Source organism: Acyrthosiphon pisum, chromosome A1 (assembly GCF_005508785.2).
Source record: "Acyrthosiphon pisum isolate AL4f chromosome A1, pea_aphid_22Mar2018_4r6ur, whole genome shotgun sequence".
NCBI classification, from domain to species: Eukaryota; Metazoa; Arthropoda; class Insecta; order Hemiptera; family Aphididae; genus Acyrthosiphon; species Acyrthosiphon pisum.
Window position 1 is genome coordinate 58,657,635 of NC_042494.1, and position 27,060 is coordinate 58,684,694.

Sequence of the window (27,060 nt, forward strand, 5' to 3'; positions counted from 1 at the left end):
AAAAAAAAAAAAAAATAAAAAAAAAAAACACACATCATTGTAAAATCAATACATTCATCGTTTCACTCAGAATCTAAAATATAATATAAATATAATTATAGTACCTATTTGAGAAGGTACCTATATTTTTACCTATATTTTCTCATAATATTTTATTTTTATTCACTAATAACTCAGTATTGAGTAATGAAGTAAAATAAATTTTACATATTATAGTTTATATTTTTGTTAAACCATATTTAAGGATTATTATTCTTAGTATGAATAATTTAATAACCCTGAAACTAGGTACTTATTAGAATTTTGATTTAAATACATCAAAATATATTCATGATAATCACTCACTAAATAATTTATAATAAAAAAGGACAATTTTAATTTTAAAAAGGTAGGCAAGTGGATGTCACTACTATCTCACTACCTACTGTACAATAGGTTACAAGTGGGTCGCTGTAATGGATGGTGTTAAATTTGAATTCAATGATATAATATCATTGCATAAGAAAAACGATTCTGAGCGAAAACGGTCAGTCAGCCTACTATGATAATATTAAAGTGAGCAAAGTAATTTATATATAACCTATTTACGTGGAACCTTGTTTTAAATTTTCAATACTTAGCTATAAAAGTTGAACATTTTATAAATTTTTAACCACAAAATAATTGTTACATTTTAAATTTGATAAATTTTGTCAAAATTGGAACTTTAAATGCTTATAAAAAAAAATTGTGCCTTTGTTTTTTAACTGTTATTGTGACAATATATCAGGAGCCTTGCATTGAATTTTCACGCTTTTTTACCCAACAAATACAATTTTATTGATATTTATAGAAAAAAAAATTTAAAAAATTGAAAATTGACAATGTCCGTAAAAAGTACCAACTAGATTCATTTTCCTATCAGAAAATATACTGTTGAAGAATATCCGAGCATTTTTACTGTACTTAAAGGTGATGACAGACACAAAAAAAAAAAAAAAAATAAAAAAACACATCATTATAAAATCAATACTATACTATAATTATTGACAGCCGTTCCACTCGGAATCTAAAATTGAAGTTTGTATCGCCGCGGGGCACTCCTTAAGTAGTACAAAATTATCAGATATTTGAAAATATGGCTTAAATATAATTTTTTTAGATTTTGAGCGGAGCAATGAATGTAGGTATTGATTTTATAATGATGTGTTTTTTATTTATTTTTTTATTTTTGTATCTGTCTTCGCCGTTTGCTCGGTTTGGAGGTAGTAAAACTGCTTTGATTTTCTTCAACAGTAACTATCTTGTTCGATGGGATAGTGAATCTAGTTTGTGCATTTGGGAGGTCAAAATTTAAAATTCCCAATAGTTTTCAAAAGCGCCGGGAAAAACAACATAAAAATTAAGGAAAACTGGAATTTTTACGCAAAATTGGTTTTTGACAAAAACGATTTTTGTTTTTTGAGTAACTCTAAGACAAATGACCGTAGACACATGCAATTTACACCGAACATTTATACTATAATTATTATTTTTGGTTAGGGGAGACCGGGTCAGGGGTCTAGTTGTAACACTTTTAATATTTGTGGCTGTATCTTAGAAAATAATATTCAGTATCAGTTTTTTCTTATACCAATAGACAGAGAATATTGTCTTGTTTCATAATATGCTTTGTAGGCCCTTGGTAATAAACACATAAATATTAATATAAAGTTGAATATCATGATTTTTTTTTGTTACATTTTACCCCGGTAGTGGGGTAAGTTATAACATGGTGTGGGGTAAATTGTAACACACACAAATATATTGTTTAGTTTTTATATATTATATCCAAAAAACATTTCTGTTAGAATAATAATCATATAAATTATTTAAAATAAAATAGTTCTGTCATGTGTAATACTGGAACAATTTGCAGTTTAGCTACCACGCGATTTTTTCAATTTTTTTTTTTTTTGACACATGTGTATTTCAACGAGTTAAGAACGATGGTGCAAAAATAAATTTGCGCAAATCATTATTTGAGGTGCTTGGGAAGGTGTTTAAGCATCAGTGGAGAAATATTATCGAGACCAGACGCTATTGACTTACGGGAAGAAATAGCTAGTTGTAATTCTGATACATTGAAATTGTTAGTAAGGACATGATCGAGACAGACAGAAGGAGTATAACAATGGAACATTTCGGATTTGTTTGGGACATAACATGGCGCAATTTTAGAGCAGAAACTTTCAAACGAATCATCGTTATCTGGACGAACGGGAGGAATAACGCAGTTTTTGAAACGTCGAGCAGTGGACCAGAGGTGTTGGATGGAGTAGGATGGATTTAGGGTAAAGCAAAAACGCTTCCTGCAACTATTTCTTTTTTCATTTTTTAGAGTTCGAGTTGTGTGGGCACAAGCATTACAATATGAGAGAAAGTCGGACATAGAACCTGTGCGTCGAAAAGTTTTAAAAAGTGCGGATCGATTTTTCACAGAGTTTGTACAAGTAGGGTTCCACCAGGGTGGAGTGGGTGAAAAAGGTTTTTTATTTGGTCTAATGCTGGGAATTGTTGATTTAGCTGCATTATCAATAATATTTGTGAACGCTGTATAGGATAATGGAGGGTTTGGATCGTTTGGTAAGGAAGAAATTGAGTTTTGGATGTGGAGAGAGAATGCGCCCAATCCATTTTATTAAAATTGAAGTGAATAGGTAAATTTCCGATTGAGTCAGGTTTGGAAATTGGTACGTGAGATTAGAAAAGTTTGTTTTTATGGTAATTGGTAAATGATCACTACTGTGAGCCTCACATAAATTATTCCATGATAATTTCCAAGCAAGGTCGGGAGAGCAAAAAGATAGATCGAAGGCTGAATCAGTAGAGTTAAGGCGCCCCACATGTGTAGGACTACCTTCGTTTAAGAGGCATAAACCTAATAAGTTTTTGGTGTCATATATCTGGTTACCTCTACGAGAAGCTAAAGTGGAACCCCAGGCGGGATGAAAGGCGTCGAAGTCGCCGCAAAGTAGAGAGTTTTGAGTGACTAATTTAAAGAGGATCAGTCAAAGATTGTTAGGAACATTAGAACTGCTGGGGATATAGCAAGACCATACCTTAAGTGGAAATGGGAAATCATTTTTCGAAATTTTGATACCAATAAGATCGATTTTAAATCTTATGAGACTATTTCTAGTTGCAACGTCAATGGGTATAAGTTTGGATTTGAAAGAATTATGTATAGCTATGGCGACGCCACCATAACCATCTGGCCGATCACATCTAAAAGTCCTAAAATGGGGCGAACGTGATGAGAGGAGCCATGCCTCGGAAAGAATGGCTATGGAATATTTTTGGCTGGCGAGTAAGTACTGCAGAGATGGAAGGCGAGCAACAAGGCTCCTAACATTCCATTGCAATATATTGAAATTATAGAGGGAGTTTATTTTATTTTTGTGGGAGGATTGCATAATTATTTAATTATTTAATTGTGTATAAGTTATTGAGATGATAAGTGTCTTAGCTAGACAATTGTTATTATTGGACAGAAGAATTAGGAATAGGTATAGCTAGGAGGGAAGATAAAGAAGATTCAATTAGGTTCTGAGGGGAGGAGGGAGAAAACGGAGAAAGTAACGAAGGGGAGTTAATGAGGGATTCGGATAGTTTGAGAGATAGCGTATGAACCCAAGAGAAATCATTTTGGGTACTATCTTGTACAAGAGATTGTGAATGGTTGATTTGTTTAAATAACTCCATTAGGAGGAGAATACGATTATACAACTGGTAAAGTAATATTTCCTTTAGATTGAGGAGGACTATGTTTATGTTTATTTTTTTTTTTAATTGAAAAAGTGGTGATTGTCATTTAGACTGGGGAAATGATCGTTATTAAGAGGGGGGTTAATTTCTATAATCTTAGAAGTTTGAGACTGGTTGTTTACAATGTCAGAATATTTGAAAGCAGAAGTATAACAAATATTTTTCTTAAATTCTAGCGCATCCTTTTAAGAAATATTTTCAGTTGCCATGATTTTTTTGATACTCTTTTGGGTAGACCATTCTCGGCAGCTTCGGTCCGTGGCCAGGTATGGTAGCTTGCAAAAAAGACAAACCGGATCGGTGGCTTGGGCAGTGGGACATGTATCGAACGTGTGCTTGGCTTCACCACAGTAACTGCACCATGCGTCGCTACGGCAGTATTTTTGTGTGTGTCCGAACCGTAGAACATGGTTACATTGAACGGGGGAACGAATACTGGGCTTAACTTCGAATAGCATATTGAATAGCGAGATGACAGGCGGAATTTTGGTAGCAACAAATTTCAATTCGACGGTGCGGGTTTGAATAATATTACCATCTCTTTTTATGGAGATACGTTTAAAGTTTTCTATTGGAACAGGAGGGTGGAGACCCTCAAAAAATTCCGCTTTTGAGACGTTGTTATCAAGTTTGATAACACCATACGAAAAAATAAGTGAGACAGGTATATTTACCTGGAAACCGTTATCACTCGGGATTTTAGAACTTAGGCATAGATTGCCGTTGGTGATCAAATTGAAAGTAATTTTAACTTTTTTTGAGCCAACTGGTTTAATATTGGTGATGCCAGTGAAGTAGGTAGAAAAGAATTTTGCTATTTTGAACGGGTGCAAATTTCCTAAATTTTTGTTTTGATCGGTGCACTCGGCGAGTATTACTATAGGACCATTATAGTCCGGCGAAAAATAACGGAGTCGAGTGTTAATATTATTATTATTGATAGCTGGATTTTGGGTTGTTAATGGCATAGTGATATCTGTAGATAACGTGTGGCTGCCCCAGCCCCGGGCTCATTAGAACGGTCGTGGCCGTTAATAGCATCATCGACAATAATTGGCACGTGCGCGTTATCGGGTAAGTTATAATTGAAAGCAGTGTTTGATGTATTAAGAACCGGTGGATTATCCATTATTTGTTGAAAACCTGGAGAGACGGGACTGGTTGAATTTGTTTTAGCTTTAGACTTACGTGAGTAAGAGACGAGTTTAAATTCAGAACTGAGCCCCGAACTTTTATTTTGTGATGCCGATTTTAATTTGTTCGTTGACGGATTTTGGCCGGCGCGAGAGCCGCCGCCCGAAGACGACGACATAGATAAGAACATTTTAAGAACATTTTTCGTATCTAATCGAAATATTGCTTAGATTTTCAAGTAATGACCTCGGTAACTTTTCTAGTAGTAAAGTGAATCTACTTAATACATCGGAGAAGTAAAAATTAACTATTACCTGTTGTTTTCAAATACATCGGGTAAAATGAAGAAAATAAATAAGGATGACGTGATTCTATGTAAAGCCAGTTTTTGACAAATTTAATTTTGATTTTTCGTGTAACTTAAAAAAATTTTTTTTTAAGGCCTTTGAGACCATCTTGCTATAGAACAAATCCTCGCCCATTCTTCTCTATTCTCCGCTACCTCCTTCCAATCCATGTCTTCGTAGTCCACTCCTCAAGCACTTAGGAAATTTTTTTTAATTCCATCTTCCCAGCGTAGCCTTGGTCTACCCAGTGGTCTTTTTCTCCTTGGGTTTTCTTGGAGTACTCTTTGAACCATTGAATCTTGCTTTCTACATACGTGGCCTGCCCATTCCAACTTACTCGGTTTGATCTCGTTTATAATACTTGGTCTATTGAAAAGCTCCGTCAGTTCTTGATTATGCCTTTTTCTCTATCCTTGAAGATCTTGATCATATATTGGTCCGTAAATTTTGCAAAGTACCTTCCTCTCAAAAATTGCTAATCTGTCTTCCTCAGTCCTTCGTAACGTCCAACATTGTGAACCATACATGACTATTGGTCGTATGATTGTCAGGTATAGCCGAGTTTTAACCTCCTTAGATAGGACTTTCGAGCTTAGTAGTTTGCCTAGTGCAAAGAAGCATTTATTTCCCATTTTTATTTTTTGTTGAATATCAATTTGACATTCATTCTTCTGTGTTACAATCGTGCCCAGGTATTTGAAATCTTCCACTTTTTTGAAATCATACTGACCCACTGTTATGGTTTCGGTTTCAGGAAAGTTATCTAGTTCCCTACTAACTTTCATATATTGCGTTTCCTCCATGTTGATATGTAGCCCTACCTTTTTTTCCGATTCTATTAACCTATCACATAGATCCACCACTTTTTGTTCCTCTTCCTAGCAAGGCTATGTCGTCTGCATAGGTGAGTAGACTAAAGCAAGTTCTATCCATTATTACCCCTTCATCTCTATCAATATTTATTTCTCGGATCACCTTCTCTAATACTAAATTAAAAAGGATTGGTGATAAGGCATACCCCTATCTAAGTCCGGTTCTTACCTCCACCATCCTCGATGTCACGTTTCCTACTTTGACTTTGACTTTAGTCTGTTTTATACTGGCTTCAACTAAATGTACTATTTTCCTTGGGAAATGGAAATGCTATTTCTATCTATACTGTCAGACGCCTTTTGAAAATCTACGAAGATTATGTGTAGTTCCTTATTATATTCCCAGCCTTTCTGTAATAGCTGCCTGATTATAAAGATCTGGTCCGTCGTTGACCTGTTTTGCCTAAATCCACATTGATAGTCCTCCACCACTTCTTCAGCCAGAGGTTTGATTCTATCCGGAATGCAATATGATAATACCTTGTATGTTGTATCCAGCAACGCTATTCCTCTATAGTTACTACATTCTTGCTTGTCGCCTTTTTTGTGGATTGGGCATATATATGCTATTCCCCAATCTGACGGTAAAGATTCCGTCTCCCACACTTCTTTTATTAACAAGTATATACTCTCTATCATGAAGTTATCTGCATGTTTTAAAATTTCCCCTTGAAAGTCATCTTCCCCTGGTGACTTGTGGTTTTGAGCCTTTTGATCTGTTGTTCGATTTCCTCCTTTGAGGGGGGTGGGCAAGGATCATCATTGGGTTCGTTGTGTCCACATGCAAATGTATCAACTGGTTTTTTACAATTTAGTAGTTTTTCAAAGTCCACTTCTCCATTATTTCTTCCTGGTTCGTCACTAGGCTTCCATCATCCTTTTTCAGAAATTTTTCTGGCCTTCTGTATCCGCCTTTAAAGCTATTTACCTTATGATATAGCTGCCGCATATTGTGTGATCTGCAGGGCCATCCCTAGGGCAGGGCGAGCGGGGCCCCACGCATTCGCCAGTTAGACAGGCCCCACTTTTGTAGATACAATAAAAAAGTCAAGAAAATGAGAAAAAAAATATCATTTATATATTTTTATACCTTCAGTTGTTGCAATTTTTACTACCTATACTAACCTACTTATATTAATTGACGGCAGTCGTCAAATAAATGTATCGCATTTTAAACGAGTTAATATGATTAAAATTTAATTTTCAAAGTTGAAAATTATAAAAATCTTTAAAGCGCTCTGTCCCAAAAAAGGCACATGGTACCCACTCTTCCACCTTTTTTCATATTGTATTAGCTGGTGCCTACTATATAAATTATAGACTTATTAATTTATGTATATTATTATATTATGTTTAAATATATGACGTGTTTTGTTAATAATTTACTTATTCATATTGTTGTAAATACTATATTTTTAAGTATATTTGCGCGTAGCCCCCTTATACCTAGGTATATATCATAATATTAAACATTTAAATATATGCAACTACCAACTGACGATAATGACATTTTAGGCCCCGCAAATTTACTCAGCTGCCCTGGGCCTCGCTAATCGCCAGGACGGCTCTGATGATCTGTAATCTTGTTCAGCTTCTTTTATTACATTTCGAACATACTTTCTTTTTTCACATCTTATTAAGTTATTAACAATGTACCTACTACCAACTTATTATACCTACGTTATGGCCTTATGATTTTGTAATTCATTTTTTTTTTTTTAAGTACCGTTATTAGTCAAGTATCTATTATTGTAGTATAAAAAAAAGTTGACTGTGAATCTACAATAATTTGTTATGAGTGTCTGAAGTTGAAATATACCGTGAACACGGGGTATAGTGTCACGTCACACAGATGCCAGTCAAACGGCGGGGGGAGGATGAACGGAATTGATCCCCTTAAGATTTTTTTTCAATATTTATAATAATTAATACCTTACCCATACAAAGGTATATAACGGTAACTATACGTCTATGCATTATATTTTTAAATTTGAATGATCAAAAAGCGTATGTAAAAATATCCGTCCCCCCCCCCCCCAGTTGCGCAAATAGGGGGTATGGAGCTGAGCCCCCGAAATCACTCAAAGCCCCCTCAAAAAATAATAGTATACCATTCTGAAAAGTATGTACCTATAATTTATAATTTAAAAAAAATGTATTGGGGCTTGAGCCCCCCTAAACATTTTTCCTATTTGCGCCACTGCTCCCACCCCCCCTCAAATGGCTAAATTATTTGACAGCGCCGGACGTGCAATGTAACACTCTACTCCTGTTTTCGCGCATGTACATCGCCTTTTGTTTTCGCACAAATTGCATTTTGAAATCATGTACCATAGATGAAATATATACATGTTGTGAGCTAAGATATATTATTGTTGGTTGCCTAGACGGCTCCTTAAAAAAAAAATTAGAGCTCTTATCATTGAGGATTAAGCAATGACTAATGAGAGCATACTTCAGCATTCTTTATACCACTGTCTTGTATATAGTTATGCACGGCCGTGCTATGGGACATATTTGGGACGTAGGTAAGTGTGTAACATATAAATAGTGACTGTGTTTTTTTTATTTTTATCATGACTTGTCACAGACTTCTAATATTATACCAGTACACTATGAGTAACTAATGGGCGACGACGACGCATCATAACCACAGATAATCTAAGGTATATTGTCTTATGTTATCCATGATCATAACGGCCACATCCATTTTTCGTCGATTTTTCGCGGCGCGTAAATACGGGCCAGTAAGCGACCTATAGTATAATTGTATTATTGACCGTGGTATTTATAATCAATGATACTATCTTTAATCGCGGTGTGTTGTATTTGTATAACACAATAGTACCTTAGTACCATGCATAGTAGTCCACAGACATTCATAATAATAATATGCCTACAGCCTACGTGATCTGCTTTGATACAGAGGTCAATGATATTAGTAATTTATTAACTATTTAACTACACTGATAACTTTCATCATTGCATAAATTAGAACAGATTAAAAGCGTTGTAATCCATGTATAATACTTGTATAGTATGTATAATAATTAGTGTTCAGACTAACCAATTAACTATTCCGATAAGTTTTTATCAAAATATCGACTTTTGAACTATCAAGGTCTTGTAATTGTTATTTGTTCGCTAAAATAATCTATATAACATAGATGTACAATATGTATAATATCAAATACCTAAGTATATATTAGACCACTTTAAGTTAGTATATTGACATTAGTGATATTTCTTATAAATGCTAATTAGTTACATTTACTGTTGAACCAATACTCTCTGTTGCGACTTATTAACTTTTATAGGTACTATAGATTATAAAATATTAGAAATAGGTTTTTACATTTGTTTATGAATTAACACCTATTATTATTTTTGGTTTTTATTTACAGTATTAAATGGATTCTGCTTCTGCTGGAAATACAAATCGACTTAAGCAACTCAATGATTTAAGTAAATATAATTATAATTATTTTAACTCAAAATTACCTAATAACTTTTTTTTTTCAAATTGACCTGATAATTGTTTAAAATATCTTTAATGTTGATTAAAAATTATTTAAACTATTATACCATTGTTTTAAAACTATATTTTATCATTATTTGAACATTTTTTATATTTGTTTTGATTATTTTGATATTTAGCAATTTTATGTCATAGGTAATGAAGATCAACATTTAATATCTATGTGCACACTGGCTAGGGAGAGAGCATATGTTCCATACAGCAACTTCAAAGTCGGTGCAGCGTTGCGATGTGATGATGGTACCATATTCTCAGGCTGTAATGTAGAAAATGCCTCGTATGGGCTCGCAATATGCGCTGAACGTACAGCTATTGTGAAAGCTGTAAGTGAAGGAAAAACTAAATTCACTACAATTGCAATTGCAGGATTGAACAACAATCAATTTGTTCCTCCTTGTGGTGCTTGTAGACAAGTATTAAGTGAATTTAATAATCCCAATAATGACATGATTGTTTATTTATACCAACCGGAGGGTAGTAATGTAGTTAAGACAAGTGTGTCTGAACTACTTCCATTTGATTTTAAATTTAATGAATTGTTAATTATTAAGTAAAAATAGCTTATCTATTAACTTTTTGAAATTATACCTATTATGAGTTAAGGTTTTGATAAATTTGTTTAAGATTTTTTTTTTTTTTTATAATGACTACTCTTTTGAATAAATTTAGACGCATTAACCATTTATATTTTATACCTATTACTTTAATTTACTTGTAAAATATCATTCTTTATAAAAATTCAAATAATTATACAAGTACTGGGTACTTATATTTTTGTATGTATAAAATATATAAATATAGTGTTTTATAAATGTATAATATCATAGTTGACATGTTACATGTAAAGTTAATTTTTGTTTAAATTGTTTTTTCTTGAATAAAGCTATAGAATAAATATAGTTGTTTTTATTAAATAATACAGAATAAATATAGGCAGCTGGTAGGTGCATAAATAAAATTATGGGTATAAGTTAGTGATGGGTTGGACCCTTTGATGTTTGGTTCGGCTAGAAATTCGAACAATGTATGAAAAAAAATTGAGCTGAAGTATCAATCATCTTTCACTGTTCGAAATTCAAACTTCAAATATTTTTCGAACCAGACTTTCTGGCCCCGATAGTTCAAAGACTAAATATTTGTAAAATTCTTCAAGAGTTATTTTAAAAAACCTTGTATAGTGACTATTTACTATTTAGAAATAATTACACTATTAGAGACCGCGTACCTACATTACCTAATTGATACTTTTGTTTTTATAATATATATTGTTATAGGAAAACTAACATGGGTAATACTCCAATACCACGGATATGTAGTTTATAAAAAATTTAAAACATGTTTACAATTTACATTTTATATTTCTATAATAAGTCATACGAAAACTCAAAATATAATTATAATTATGATTTATGATTAATTTAATGATTTAATTTTGCACATGTTAAAAAATATTCAGCATTCGAGATTGTCTTAAAATGATTCTAGGTTCAGTTCGATTCAAAAAAAAAATAATTTAAAGTTCAGTTCAAGTTCACTTCCATTTAAAAAATCAGGCTTTTAGCCATCACTAGTATAAGTATATAACATTCATGTTTAAAAATTAAATGAATTAATTTAAATTGTGGTCTTTGGAATTTGGCGGTTCAACTGTGCTCTCCCAAAAGAATATAACATTTTATATATAATTATTTAAGTTTCAAATATTGTATTATGCATAGATAAAAATACTGAATAACGATGGTCAACAGTCACTACTCCACCAGTTTAATAAAACAGGCATGATCGTAGATGAAAAACCTCGACCTACCTATATAGTAAAAAGTTAACCTCAGTCTATTAAAACCCTTAATGATGCTACTTACTATCCATTTAATATTCATATACTTATTTATAACCAAAATTATAAAAGCTATATAATATATTATTATGTTATGTGTATGTTTTAAACCTCTAGTTTGTATGTTGATGCCTATATAATATAATTTATTTTTATAATTATTGTTATTACTTGTTCCTAAATCAGAATTTGATAAATTCATTATTAAAGAAAAAATGGGTTGAGGATGCTTGGTGAATTAGTCAGAATTACCCTGTTAATTAGATACACAGACTTATTATATCTTAGTCCGTGATTAAATATTATTAATTATTAATTATTATGTACCTATATTGTTGCTAGTGATTAGTGAATCCCGGACAAAAAAAACTAAGTGATAATATAATCAGAGAATTAGCATGATCACAAAATATAATATACATACTATTTGCTCTGTTCTCAATATTATAAAAATGATGTATAAATTAATTATACGTTCAATTAATATTATATAATTAATTAGATATTTACTTTATCCAATTACAAAGCTGGGAAAGTTAGTCACTTTTTTCAACTAGTTAAATTTAAGTTACTTTAATATAAAAAGTAACTAAATTAGAATATAAGTTAGTTTGGTGAAAATAGTAATTTAAGTAAAAGTAGAAATTAGAAGTTAGTTTTTTTTTAGTTAAATATAAATTTAAAAAACTTTTTTCAAATGAAATGCATTATAATTATTATTTAAATTAATTATAAAGTAAGAGGGTAGGTAGCTAACTTGAATTATTGGTGATAAATGAAAAATTAAATTAAACAATAGTTGAACAAATTTATCAAATAGGTAGACAATAACCTTAATTTCTTGGAATATCAGTCATTAGAATACAACAAAATAAGAAATTGAAACATTCAATAAATGAATAAATAAACTACAAAAATAACTAGTTACTTATTATTTTTAATGAGTTAGATTAGATTATTTTACACATTAAATTCAACTAGTTAAGTTACAAAATTAATATGAAATAAAACTAACCAGCTAGTACCCAGCTTTGTCCAATGTATTTCAAAGCTATTTATTTATTTCCAATTTACATAACTACTATAGGTTTTATTATATGGTGGTAATAATTATTATTTATTATATTATATAATAATCATTAATCATAAACGTGTTTCAGGAAAAAAAAATAGGTACATACCTAAATCATTATATTAAACAAATATAATATTATGATATATTGTATAATATTATAGTTCCTACCTAAATACAATTATTGTTATACTAAAATAATATTTTTTTTTTCTATATTAATATTTTATTATTTTCAACATTTTATTATTAAGTAACAGTAATAGAATAAAGGAAAAAGATAAATCGCAAAAATATTGATTATATTATCATTTTGTTTTTTTTTATGCATACCGTTGCTACTTAGACCACAGCTGAATAGATGAAATTTAAATAGTTTCAAATTTAAATAATTTCATCTATTCTGTGCTTAGACAAACTTGTGATAACTGTGGTATCTAAATTAGTTAATTTATTAATGAAAGCTGCAGGTGTAATATTTTGAATTTTTTTAATACTTTAATACACTCTTTTATACAGCATATTATATTATATATTGTATACATAATATTACGACTTAACGTAATTATAATATATTTATAAATTGTTATTTATTTTTGAAGTGAAACTTCTTTACGGTGGGTTACCTTGTGGCTTGTACGTTCTATGCTTGTACGGTAGGTACAACTCGTACAAGTGGTACAACGCCGTAAAACTAACGAGATTAGCTCATACAAATTATTATTATTATTATTTTTTATTATTTAATAATTAGTGTGGAATAGTGAGTTGGATCTTCGTTAATCGTTAATATATTAATACACTATACACTGTAAGATTGCATGTATTATTATTAATAGTATTATCTAATTAGATATTTAATAATTATAAATATCGAAGCGATTGCGGGTTGTATTATGGTTAAAACTATATCACAATAATGCTGAACAGTTTATGGAAATCGTTCCTGCAAGATTGTTTATTTTTAGAAAAGCACAGATTCACTCAAAACTACGAAAGAAGTTTAATTTCATACGTGCGTGCCTTACACACACATACGTTTCTTTTTCACCCATAAAAAGATATTGTTATTATATTATTAAAGACGTTCAGAATATCAGATTGTTGACTGAAGACGAAATCACACGAATTCAAATTGTTCCACGTATGTTATCCAAAACAAATAACAACAAATTTAATATAGGTAATTCAAAGTTATCCCAAACCTTAAAAATTATGATAATTTTAAAAGTCGCGGTCATCGTCTTGTGTTTTTTTAACCATGATTATTCATCATCAAATTGTACATACGTCATGAAGTTAATTTGTACAACGTCTTTGATATTTTGATAAAAAAAATAAATTGATTGTTGATACAGACTAGTAAACTACAAAGATACAAAATATGTTTGTGCGACAACCTTAATGACTTACAATACCTACTTATTTATTAGTTACATTTACATAAAGTAAAATTAAAGCACTGTTATATTTTTTTTGATTAAAAATAATTTATATGTCTAAGGTTTTGGTTAACAGTTAATTAGTAATAACATTAAAAATGTCGGATTACGACAGCGATCAAGGGAGTGATCGCGGTGGCAGCGGTAGTGAACCTGAGGTAACAATTATAAACATTAGTCAGAAGTAGAATACACAAATCCAACCTTGTATTTTTAGGAAGATTCAAATCCACGATATCGTAAACAAGCTTCTAGTCGTAGTGCTAGTAGAAGCCGTTCTCCAAGTGGATCTGAAGCAGAGGAAAATAACCAGTAATAACTATAGTTTTGTGATAAGCACAGTCAATAGTAAATGCAAATTTGATTATTGTTACAGTGAAGAAGAAGTTGCTGATGAACAAGAACCAGAAGGCGAGGATTTAAATTCAGAAGATGTAAGTTTTGATGTACTTGTTTGTTATTTAAAATAACGTAAACATTATTTTTGTTTGTTAGGAATATGATGAAGAAGAAGATGAAGAAGATGACCGTCCGGGCAAAAAGAAAAAGAAAAATGAACGTTTTGGTGGTTTTATTATTGACGAAGCTGATGTAGACGATGAAGTAGAAGAAGATGATGATTGGGAAGATGGAGCTGGTGAATATGGTATTGTTGCTAATGAAGTTGATGAATTAGGACCAACTGCAAGAGAAATTGAAGGACGCAGACGTGGAACTAATCTTTGGGAGTAAGACTATAGAATTGTACATACTTTATGTGTAGAATATGTCCATGCACAATTTTTTCCTTATTTTGAACCAACCAATGGAGGATCTGTGTTAACATTACTTCCCCATTGCTTCCTTTGTTTTTGAATAAACAATTTTAATAACAGTTTATGGCCACTCACTGAAGTTAAAAAATCTGTTCTCTTTATTGATCACTTAATATATATGAACAGATTCGTCATTTAAATGAGTGCGTCAGGTGCTAGCCTTGAATTGACATCATAAGCAGAATATGCTTTAAAAATAAATTATCATTCTAATATTTTTTAGCACTCAAAATGAAGACGAAATTGAAGAATATTTGCGTAAAAAATATGCAGATGCTTCGGCTACAATAAAACATTTTGGAGATGCAGGAGAAGAACTAGCTGATGAAATTACACAACAAACTCTTCTACCTGGTGTTAAGTAAGCTTTATATTATACAATATACTTTGTATTAGATATACTTGTATATAATAATTAATACTTTGTATTAAATGTAAACATTTGGTAAAAGGGACCCAAATTTATGGATGGTCAAATGTCGTATTGGTGATGAAAAAAATACTGCTTTATTGTTGATGAGAAAGTATATTGCATACCAGTTTACTGAAGATCCGTTGAAAATCAAATCAATAGTTTCACCCGAAGGCGTAAAGGGATACATATACATTGAATCATACAAACAAACCCACGTCAAATCAGCCATTGAAAACGTTAGCAGTCTTAAAATGGGATTTTGGAAACAACAAATGGTTCCTATAAAAGAAATGACTGATGTTTTAAAAGTTGTTAAAGTACAAACAGGCTTAAGATCTAAACAATGGGTTAGATTAAAAAGAGGTGAGCGTATTACCTAGTTTTAGGCAATAACTTTACTACATCTTTAATAATATACTTATCCATATTCTATAAATGTATTTGTGAAGGTCTGTACAAAGATGACATTGCTCAGGTAGATTACGTAGACTTGGCACAAAACCACGTACATTTGAAACTATTGCCAAGGATTGACTATACTAGACCACGTGGCGCTCTTAGGGCATCGATGGTAATCAGTCTTAAAATATTTAAAATTTAAAATTTGTACTATTTAATATTTATTACTAGGATGCAGAGGCTTTAAAGAGAAAGAAAAAAAGGCGTCCTGCAGCTAAACCATTTGATCCGGAAGCCATCAGAGCTATTGGTGGTGAAGTTACCAGCGATGGAGACTTTTTAATATTCGAAGGAAATCGCTACAGCCGTAAAGGGTTTTTATACAAAAACTTCTATATGAACGCAATAACAGCTGATGGAGTCAAACCTACACTGTCAGAACTTGAAAAATTTGAAGAAGCTCCCGAAGGCATAGACATAGAATTACCAGTTTCAAATAAAGATAATTCAGCAAATAGTCAGTCTTTAAGTTCTGGTGATAATGTAGAAGTGTGCACGGGAGAATTGATAAATTTACAAGGAAAAGTATTATCTATTGATGGAGATATGGTCACTATTATGCCTAAACATGATGATCTCAAAGTAAGTTTATACTTTATAATGTAAAATACAGATTAAATATATCATTGATTCTTTTAGATGCCACTGGAATTCATGGCAAACGAATTGCGTAAATTTTTTAAACAAGGTGACCATGTAAGAGTAGTAGGAGGACGTTATGAAGGTGATACTGGACTCATTGTTCGAGTAGAACAGAATCGAATTGTGTTATTTTCCGACGTCACCATGCACGAACTTGAAGTTTTACCACGTGATTTACAATTGTGTTCGGACATGGCTTCTGGAGTTGATTCACTTGGGCAATTCCAATGGGGAGACCTTGTACAATTAGAGTATGTATTGTGATGTTTAAACTAAATTTGAAACAATTTATATTTATATTTTTTTGGTAGTCCACAAAATGTTGGAGTCATAGTGAGAATTGAGCGTGAAAAAATGCATATTTTAAATATGGCAGGAAAGTTAGTTGAAGCTAAACCACAATCTTTAAATAAAAAAAAAGAGCATAGAAATACAATTGGAGTGGATGCTTTAGGAAGTTCAATACAAAGAAAAGATATCGTTAAAGTTATTGATGGTCCACATACGGTAATTTAAATCAATATTGAATAATCATTGATTACAATTATGTTAATAATTTATTTATATGAACTAGGGGATGCATGGTGAAATAAAACATCTGTATCGTCATCATGCCTTTTTATATTCCCGTTTAATGACAGATAATGGAGGAATTTTTGTTTGTCGATTACGACACATTGCTCTAGCTGGAAATTCAACTAATAAAGTAATATAGAAGCCAATATTTTTTAATTAAGTACTCATTAATTTTTCAAATTTTAGCAAGCCTTAACTGCGCCTCAAAATGGTTTTGCATCTCCTCAAATTACATCTCCTCGTCATACACCAGGTAGTCCGTTTGGTGCTGGTGGAGGTGGCAGTGGGGGAGGTGGTGGCGGCCGTGGCGGAGGAGGATCTGGAGGTAGATTTGGAGGTGTTCGAAGGGACAGAGATTTAATTGGTCAAACAATTAGAATTACGGGTGGCCCTTACAAAGGTGCTGTTGGCATGGTAAAAGACGCGACAGAGTGTACGGCTAGAGTTGAACTTCATTCTTCTTGCCAAACAATATCGGTGGATCGAAGAAATATAACAATTGTTGGACAACCATCTAAGGATGGAAGATTAACATCATCATATTCTAGAACACCAGCTAATGTGATGATGACTCCTGGATATCGTGAAGGAGGCAAGACTCCTATACAAGGTTCAATGACACCCAACTATGAAGTTGGTAACCGTACACCGCACTTTGGAAGCATGACTCCATCACATGATGGTTCTAAAACACCTACTCAAGCTTGGGATCCTGCTGCTGGATATACTCCTGCCCGAGTAACTGACAGTGATTTAGAATATCCCATGGACCCTGGTACTCCCTATGCACAAACTCCAAATACAATATATGGTTCTTCAGATCATTCTTACTCACCATATCAAGCAATTTCGCCATCAGGAGGTGGTGGATATAACAGTAAGTTATCAAAATGTAATTCTTATTATTACATATTTTTACAATATTTGTATTTTTACTTAATAACAGGTAGTAATTCTTATGCCAACACTCCAAGTCCAATCAATACTTCCAGCCCTCGTAGTATATATCACCCAGCCCCATCTCCATCAGGTTCTTATGCAAGTTTAATGACTCCATCATCAGTGTCGTCTCCAGGATTAGCAGCTCCTTCGTTAACGTCATTTGGTAATAAGTTATTTATTGTATATTTTTTTAATATGTTATTAATAATAATATTTCAATTATAAATAATTTTCTTATCAGCGTTACTTATAAATAAAAAAAAATGTTAAATAACAGGTTTACCACCAGGATGGCAGACTACAGATATTTTTGTTCGTATTGCCGATTCAGATTTGGCAGGACAAACTGGTATTATAAGAGATGTTAGTGAAGCCACATGCAGTGTTTATTTGCCCGAAGAAGAACGTGTCGTCACTATAGAAAATGATAATTTGGAACCTATTATGCCAAAACCCAGTGATTATGTGAAAGTTTTATGTGGTTCATACAGAGACAGAACAGGAAATATGATGGCAATTGAAGGTAGTGAAGGTGTTGTAGTAATGCCAGATGAAAAAAACCCTATACTTATACCGCTGTTGCATTTGTGCAGAGCAAATTAGTTTATTAAAGATTGGTAACATATATATTTTTTTTTATAAGTTATGCGTGGCTTTTAGTACTATATTAGAATACTTAAATCAGAATTTTGAGTACTTATAACAACAAGTTGTGAATTATTTTACTTTAAAAAAAAGGCTACCTATTGAATGTACCCATTTAAATTTTTTAAATTTTAATTATTGATATTATTGAACCATATTAATTTTGATAATTATTATTGTAGTATACAACTCATATTTACTTTATAAACTATATGTATTGAAATAATAATAAAAACAATTTTATCTAAATATACATTAAGTTATACATTTAATATGGTATAATTATTATTAGCCAGTTTTAAATTTTAATAATTTCTGTTTGAACAATGTATTGTAATAATATTATGGTTAGGATTTAAAGGCAATATAATTAATAAAAAAAAGCGTTTAAAATGTGAAAAAAGGCAAAAAAGAATTTAATTTATATTAAAAAAGTAATTACCTACAACATTTACAAAAAAAATTAAATAGATTTCAGTTAATTAATCTTTATTGTATAAAAAAAATTAACTACCATGTACAAAAACGATAAATTAACTTGCTGCAATAAATACTCTGTCGATATCGTCAATAATAAATCCTATTAAAACTAATTTTAAACATAACATCAACAATGAGTCGACTTCACAAGCTTTTATCGATTAGTCCAGTTAATATTTATAGAAAACTATTAGGTCAATTAATATTTAAACACATACAAATTAAAAACTAGAAAAAAGGAAAAAATAATATGATCTTAGAAATTAAATGAAACACGTCATTTTAATTTGAAAATTATTTTTCTATTATCTAAAAAAAAGGCATTTGCCTTCGAATCCGAACCTTAATTATAATCAATCCCATCATACATCCTCCTTTTAACAACTTGAGTATAAATATCACATATAACTAACAGCAGTTCAAGGACAATTGTTTCGTACAACATAAATCACTAAATCATAATATGATTATTGTCCCGCTCTCTCCCACTATTATATGTTCAAACATTCCAGAAATTCTTTGTAGGAAATAATTATCATTCAATCCACATGTTACAATTTAATACAAAAATTCATTTTTAAAAAAAAATTAATTAGTTAGAGCACTCTTGATCAAGGTAAGACAATTGAATTGTTTACTAAAAAAATTAATTAAATTGGTGCAAAATTTTGTTATCTCAAAAAAAAAAAATATCTTCAAATTAGAAGCAAAGACTAGTCAGATCAAAGTTAATTTGGATTAAGTTATACAAGATTTTATTTTTTTGAACAGGAAACATTTTATAGTTTTTTGCTCTAGGGTTAGAGCTGATAAATAACCCAACAGACCGTCGGCCAAGAGTTCTACACCTAATTGTTTTTAATTTATTAGAACTCAATTCGATAAAATAAAATATTTAAAAGATACCTTCTCCAACTATTGTTGTTCAAAAAACATATAAATTCCACCATCTTAGTATAATTATATTACCAAAATGTTAGTGGTTATATACTCGATTACATTTTTTAAATGCTCATATCCCTTGTTTTAATTATGATATAGGGATATTAACTGAAACATGGTTTTCAAAAAAAAAAATTAGTTCCTATGATCGAAGTTTTAGCATGGACTATAAGAAGATATTAGAATAAAATTATATTAAATATTGACATATAGGTAGTCTGCTTTTACTAACTACAGGTAGTATGGGAGCACACAAATTACCTCCCAAATCTAGGTAAGTGATGTTTATTCACTCAAACTGCCTCCTAAGTATATCTAAATTATTATATTGATTTCCACAATGTTCAGAAATATTATTTTTATTAAATCATACATTACAGTATTTTTGAGAGATTAATTTGCCAAATGTTTTACAACATTTATATGTGGAAGAAAACAGGAATTTCATATTTTAGATTTTTCTCTTCCTATATATTGGCAGAGCTTTGGTACAAAAAAAAGTTCTTACGTATTAATATATAGATATTTATCACTATTTATTACATAAATTTCTAAAGGTAAAATATATATTTATTCATTATAGTTATAAACTTATATTCAAATAAACATTTGCGTAGTATAGGCATATTGTTTACATCAACCACATTTTTTATAACAATCGAATGACTTATTATTGAATTTAGTAAATTTTTCCATAATGTGGCTGACTTATATCCATCTGGATAAACCAACATATGCTTTCATAAATATTTTTAATTAAAAAAAAAAATGTATGTTTGAGATTCAAACTGGAAATCGATTAATTATATCCAGTGGCGTAGTTACGGGGGGGGAGGGTGTAGGGGGTTTCCACTCCCCCCAAACAAAAATCTTTTTTATATTGGTATTTTGTTTTGGGAAAATTGTTGTGATAAGAGACTTTCGGCAAACTGCCGACGGTACGAATAATAAATTATATAGGAAGACAAGTCGACAAAATTATCGTCAATAACAGTTTTATCATAGGTAGGCCTCGATAACTATTACTGAAATAATAACCAATTATAAAATTGACAAAAACAGCACTAACGACGTCGAGTAGATTTTATTTTATGAATTTTTATAACAGTCTAATATAAAATTATTGCAACTATTTATAACTAATACCAATTTGAAACAAAATAAAAATGACGTTTAGTTTAACTAATAACTTGTAATTTGTATCATAAATATATTTTAACCCCCCCCCTCCCCCCCAGAAAAAAATTGTATCTACGCCGCTGAGTTGATACCAATACAAAAAGATCATTACCTTAAATAGGAGGCAATTAAAGTGAATCGTGAATGCAATTCTTGCAATTGGGAGGCAATTTGAGAAACCTTTTTAAAAAAAATTCATATGGGGAATCGAGGGTCAGATGGGAGGTAATACTAGTGCGCTCACTGCCGCTCAGGTAGTATAACCCTACCTATAATCTATAGATGTGACTATAATTTAAATACTAATCTCTCTAGAGGAGGGTGAGGTCTTATTGATGTTGGATATTAGTAATAAATTGTATTAGAATACTACCTAACATTTAAGATTTTCAACGAGTCGTACATATAATGCACTTGCACAACTTGTAAAAGTTGACACAACATGAAAATGTGATATCAATAATATTAAGGTTTTGTGAAATATGTTAATATTTAACATACTAAATATTTAGTTTATTTAATCAATGATATTAATCATATTTTATTTACATTAATATGTTTTTGGTGTGGATTCTAATATTTTTCTATGAGGCCAAATTAACATAAAATACGAAATCTCAAAAACTGCTTGACCTACAAAGCCTTAATTTGGTAGGTAAGTAATTGATAGGTAAAAGAGTAGGAGATGTAAAAATGTTAAGAACAGATTTTTAAAATTCAACCCCCTAAATGTATAAAATAGGGTATAGTGATATCTTTGGAAGTTTTACAAAACCAATTAGCCAAAGTGCTATTTTAAATGCAAGTGTTCAGTGTGTTAATGAGTAATTCAATAGAAATTATAATACCTCAATGGCGCCATCAACGGAGGTACGTAAACATCTAGGGTAACTATTTATCATTTTGGAAGGTTTTCATTGCCATACTTATTAACTATTTAACTTATTAATAAAAACATATTTACTCAACAGTAAACATAGATTTTCCTTGAAGAGAAATAATATCGAGTAGCGTGCTACAGGCACTGGGAAGGTATTTTTCATTTTTGTCTCTTTAATAATTATTAAATTTAATTATGTATTAAAGGTAATGCTAATTTATTTTTCTAAAATTTAGGGATCAAAAATCACAAAAATATTTTAAGTTAGAAATTCATAAAAAAATGTCTGTATGTATATATGTTTGGAAAATTAAATTTTTTACGAGCATTTGAAATTAGACATGATATTAACACGTAAATTAACAAATTTTCTTATTTTGAACGTTATTTAAAAACTATTAACTGTGAGTACTTGAAATTTTCATAAAATGCTTATTTTATCATTTTCTATACATGATAAAATTTTCAAAATGATTTTTATACATTTTGGGTTATTTATAAACATTTGAAATTTTTCAGTTTTTTATTCTATGTCAATAAAAATTTATTTGTTGAATAAAAAAGCTTGTTAATACAATACAAGATTCCTTGTAAGTTATTATAATAGCAGTTGATAAATATTAAAGATCCATAGTCACTATTTTTTTTTCATAAGTATTTAAAGTTCAAATTTTGACATAATGTATCAAAATATTGAACATTTTCAAATTTATTGTAGTTAAAAAATTATAAATGTTTAATTATTATAGCTAAGGATTGAAAATTTAATACAAAGATTCTCCTACTTGATACAGTAACCAAAAAATCTAAAATTATTCAAGTACTAATTAAATTTTTTTTAGGTGTTTGATATTGATGTGTACTCGGACTACTAGGGTTAAGTAGTTGTGCCACTGCATAAAAAAGTGAAAATTTCCATAATTGTTTTTGTAAATAAGAGTTTATTCTCGCAGTCAATAGTAAATTAAATAAACTTCATACAATAAATAAATGTCTTAACATAATCAATTCATTTTGCACATCCATTAGTCATAAACTCATAACATTTAATTTACACAACATATAAAACTGAATAACGTTTATTTATAGTATAATTCATAATTTAATAATAATACAACACTTATTGTGTTAGTTATAACTCAAAATCCACGTATTACAAAATGCTAGTTAATAATAAATCAAATATTAACTAATGTAAAAAAATAATATTTTTACTTAAAATAAAATATTCTATACAATTTAAGATAAATAATTAACTTGTTATTAAAAAAAAAAAAAAAAAACAATATCTTAAAAAGTTAATACTTATATCGTAGACTAAATGAAAATAATCATAGAGAATATAATATAATATATTATCCATGAAAATAATCTGTGCTTGTATAATAAATAATAATAACTAATAATTACAAAATCTGAATTTACAATCAATTAAAATAATTATATTCTTTTGGTTATTCCCATTATTCATTGGTCAGTAAAAGTTAATTATTGAAGTAAAAATATGGCTTTGTTATATAAGTTAAATATGACTACACTACTATAATTTTGAGTTTAGATCATGTCAAAAGGTTAAAATTAAAAAATCAAGTGACTTGAATATCACATACAAATATATACATTTTATTGGACTCACTTTCTTGTTAAAAAAAATAATAAAATATTAACAGTAAAATTAATTGATCTTGATGGACTGTTGTGCACGCTCAATATATACATTTAACAATTTGAGCTTTGCACCATTTAGACTTGATATATGAGGTGTAAATTCTTGTGAACCAAATGCTTTATATAATGAGACCATGCAATACACAGCTGACTTTCGAACTGCACTATCAGGATTATCATAGCTTTGCAATAGACCAGACATAATTTCTTTTATTTGATCAGTTACAGGTGGACTGCCCCACATATCAATAATTTTTGTCATCATTCTAATTGCAATCAAATTGACTGGAAATTCTTTTGCTAATATCAATGGTGTTATTATTTTCACAACTGTTTCATGGTGTAAAGATACACTCAAGGCAATTAAACATTCTTCTGCAACTTTAACAATAGGTTTATATGAATCACAACACATATTTATTACTTTCAATATAATCAATTCAGTGTAGTTGTGAAAATAGGTTGCTAATTCTGACTTTTTAACTAAATATATAATCAAAGTTATTGTGTGTTCTCGTACAATTGGTTCAACGTCCATTAATAACTTTAAAATAACATTTATCATTTTTTCGAAATTTTTTATAAGTTCATCAGCAGAACAAACATCTTTTATTAGTTCTTTTAAATGAATCAAAATTGATTGTTTATGACCAAGCTGCAGAGTATCTTTATCAAGATCATCAAGTATTTGTATAATTCCATCTACTGTAGTATGACTATTATTGAAACCATTTAAATTTTGACTATTGGTTTCAGTATGTATAGATAATTGATTTATTCTAGATTCACAAGAAGCAGAATTTGTCTCCTCAGGATAATGACATATTAAACGACACTTTTGAACTTTATCAGAAGATTGTTCAAATGACTTATGTATTTTTGCCAAATTAAAAGTATCAATGGTGTCAGGTTGTAAAGGTGGTGAAGCAAGATTTGTTGGTACCTGACTGTTGTGATAATTTAGGGACATTATTTGATCAACACTACTTCTTCTTACTCTTATTTTCAAGAGTCTAGAAAATACTTCTTGATACTCTTCTGGTAACTGGGATAACCGCAATGTGATTTGAGATGCATTTAAACTATACAAAGCTAGTATAGCTTCCTGAGATGCACGTCTTAATTCAGCGCCTTGTTTTATATTGTTATTACACATAGTCCACCCAATCATTTTTATCAATGCTAAAGTAGCATAATCTTTTTTACCATTTGCAACAGAAACAAAGATTGACCCTGAGTCTGCACTAACCGCTAACTGTGAAATGTAACTCATGGCAAATATTTTAATTTTAACATTAGGTGTCTGTGTAGGGTCTGTGAGAAATTTAAACACAGCAGTTAGCTGAAGATCAAAAGGAAAAGACAATCTTATGATTTCCAATGTTTTCATTATTTTTGAGTGTACAGAACCAAGTATATCAGAGCCACCTTTAATGAATAATTTTACTAAAAGTGTATATAGCCAATATTCTAAATATTGACTATGGGTAACGATTAACTCATTAAGTACATCCAAAAAGAGAGTTATGACTTTTGTTTGAGAATCCATAAATATTTTAGTAAATACCTCTGTTATTTTCATTAGTAATAATTCATCCAAAATATTTCCTTGTTGAAAATATTTCAGTAAACTTATCAAGCCTTCCTTGCGATTATTCCAGCATGAACTTTCACAGTTTGATATTATATCTTCAATATTCAAAAATTTTAAACTTGAGTTTTTCCAAATGTCTTTATGTAGGCCACATACTGAACTATTTAAGTAAAATGAATCTGAAAATCGTTTGTGAGAATCAACTCTGTGTTCAGAACCCATGCTAGATGTCTCGCTTTCATCACTATAATCATTAAATAATCCTCCCAATACTTTTCTCGGAGACTTATAATAATTTTTGCTACTCAAATCATCAGTAATAGCAGACTTAGATTCTTGACTCTGTGTTGATTTCTTTTGTGTCCTTATTGGTCTAGGTGTTAACAAAGTAGGTGATTCTTTACTATTCATAATATGCATTCCATTGATATTAAGCCTATTAGGACTAACTTCTCTACTAGTATCTCGAGATCTAGGTATACCAGAAGCAGCTCTATTAGATTTTGTTTGGACAAAATTTAATTTTGAAGATGGTGATCCAGAACGGCTAGTCGGTTGAGATAATGATACTTGAACTCTTGATCTTCCCTCTTTGTCTGTTTGGTGTATATCTTCTTTAGTCTTCTTGGTAACAGATTGAATATGGTTGAACTTTTGTCTAGAAAGTGAAGCACATTCAGTACGAGCATTTGACCTTTTAGCAGCTTGCAAGTCTATGGCACTTCTTGATCTCACAGAAATATTACTGTGCGAAGAGACAGGACGATGAGAAGACAACTTCGTACTTTCAGCTATTACAGATTTTGATAAACACAAGTTGGATCCAGAATTAGTAAGCAATATTTTACGATATGCTGGCTCTAGCTTATTTAATAATATTTCTCCTTGCTCAGGAAAAATTTCACAAAATCCCCAATAAGCTTTTCGAGACAACACCCGAGCATTTGAATCAGCATCTGCAATACCCTTTTTAATGCAATCCTGCAGTATAGTTAAGTGTCTTTCTATTGCTTGAGTTGGCCATGTACGCAGTATTTGATCAAAAAATTCACAACATGCACGACGAATATCTTTTGACTTTGATCCCAAGCTATTTGCAAGAATAGGTATAATACGAGGAGCATGTGTATATTCTAGAATAAATCTTATAGCAACTAATCCAGATGAAGCAGTGACTTTTGCTGAATTTTGAATAAGATCAATTAAATTGCCAAAAATGGACTCTGAAAAGTGATTAAATTTAATTCCCAAACGTTGGGCTAAAAATGCTATAGTGATACATGTTTCTCTAATAACCTGGGATCGCAAATCTTTGATAGATATTTGGAAAGAATGTTCCAAATACCTTAAATTATTATAAAACTCTTCATATTTTGTTGCTCCAATTAATACAAGTGATCTAATCTTCTTTAATGACTCCACACGTTTATTCCATTGTTCATTACTATCTTGAATAGACCCATGTATTTTTTTCATAGTATCATCTAACTCTCGTACACTATAAATTTGTAATGTAGGAACGTCTTCAAATGCCCGAATAAAAGTATCTTCATCAACTCCTCCTGCATGTGAAGCAGATATTGCTGATGAAGATGTAACTTTTCGTACAGAATCAACCTGTTGTAATGGTGTTGCGAAATTTGATTTTGGAGGTAAAGATGAACTTGGTCTTTTAATACTACCAATGACATATTTTGGTGCAAATGTGCAAGTACGATCTGTCTCATCGTCGTTAGTTAAGCTAAGCCCAACAAAAGCAGTTGGTAATAAACTTCCTGTTGCTTTAGCTTCGTCA

The 27,060-nt window shown here is 30.5% G+C and overlaps 3 protein-coding genes across 10 annotated transcripts in view; 2 read left to right on the plus strand and 1 right to left on the minus strand.

Annotated features, from left to right (window-relative positions):
* Positions 1 to 8,546: 8,546 nt before the first annotated feature.
* On the plus strand, positions 8,547 to 10,572 carry LOC100159439 (CG8360-like). 8 transcript variants are annotated; one of them, XM_008187050.3, is made up of 4 exons: positions 8,547 to 8,667; positions 8,730 to 8,805; positions 9,544 to 9,604; positions 9,813 to 10,572. In XM_008187050.3, the coding sequence occupies exons 3-4, from the start codon at positions 9,550 to 9,552 to the stop codon at positions 10,229 to 10,231; spliced, it is 474 nt and encodes a 157-aa protein (XP_008185272.1). In that variant the 5' UTR covers positions 8,547 to 8,667; positions 8,730 to 8,805; positions 9,544 to 9,549; the 3' UTR covers positions 10,232 to 10,572.
* A 3,388-nt stretch (positions 10,573 to 13,960) lies between these two features.
* Positions 13,961 to 18,804, plus strand: LOC100168333 (transcription elongation factor SPT5). The gene is made up of 14 exons (XM_001951736.4): positions 13,961 to 14,186; positions 14,246 to 14,340; positions 14,405 to 14,462; positions 14,524 to 14,756; positions 15,067 to 15,204; positions 15,296 to 15,621; positions 15,708 to 15,829; positions 15,889 to 16,299; positions 16,357 to 16,610; positions 16,671 to 16,866; positions 16,934 to 17,065; positions 17,122 to 17,812; positions 17,882 to 18,040; positions 18,155 to 18,804. Exons 1-14 carry the CDS (start codon positions 14,127 to 14,129, stop codon positions 18,478 to 18,480), a joined length of 3,201 nt encoding a protein of 1,066 aa, XP_001951771.1. The 5' UTR covers positions 13,961 to 14,126; the 3' UTR covers positions 18,481 to 18,804.
* Positions 18,805 to 23,469: 4,665 nt separating this feature from the next.
* LOC103310037 (CLIP-associating protein 1-like) overlaps positions 23,470 to 27,060 on the minus strand; it is a 5,767-nt gene continuing 2,176 nt past the window's right edge. Inside the window, exon 3 of the mRNA XM_029486241.1 lies at positions 23,470 to 27,059. Within this exon, the coding sequence (XP_029342101.1) occupies positions 23,679 to 27,059 (3,381 nt within the window). The 3' untranslated portion in view covers positions 23,470 to 23,678. The remainder of the gene's footprint in view (position 27,060) is intronic.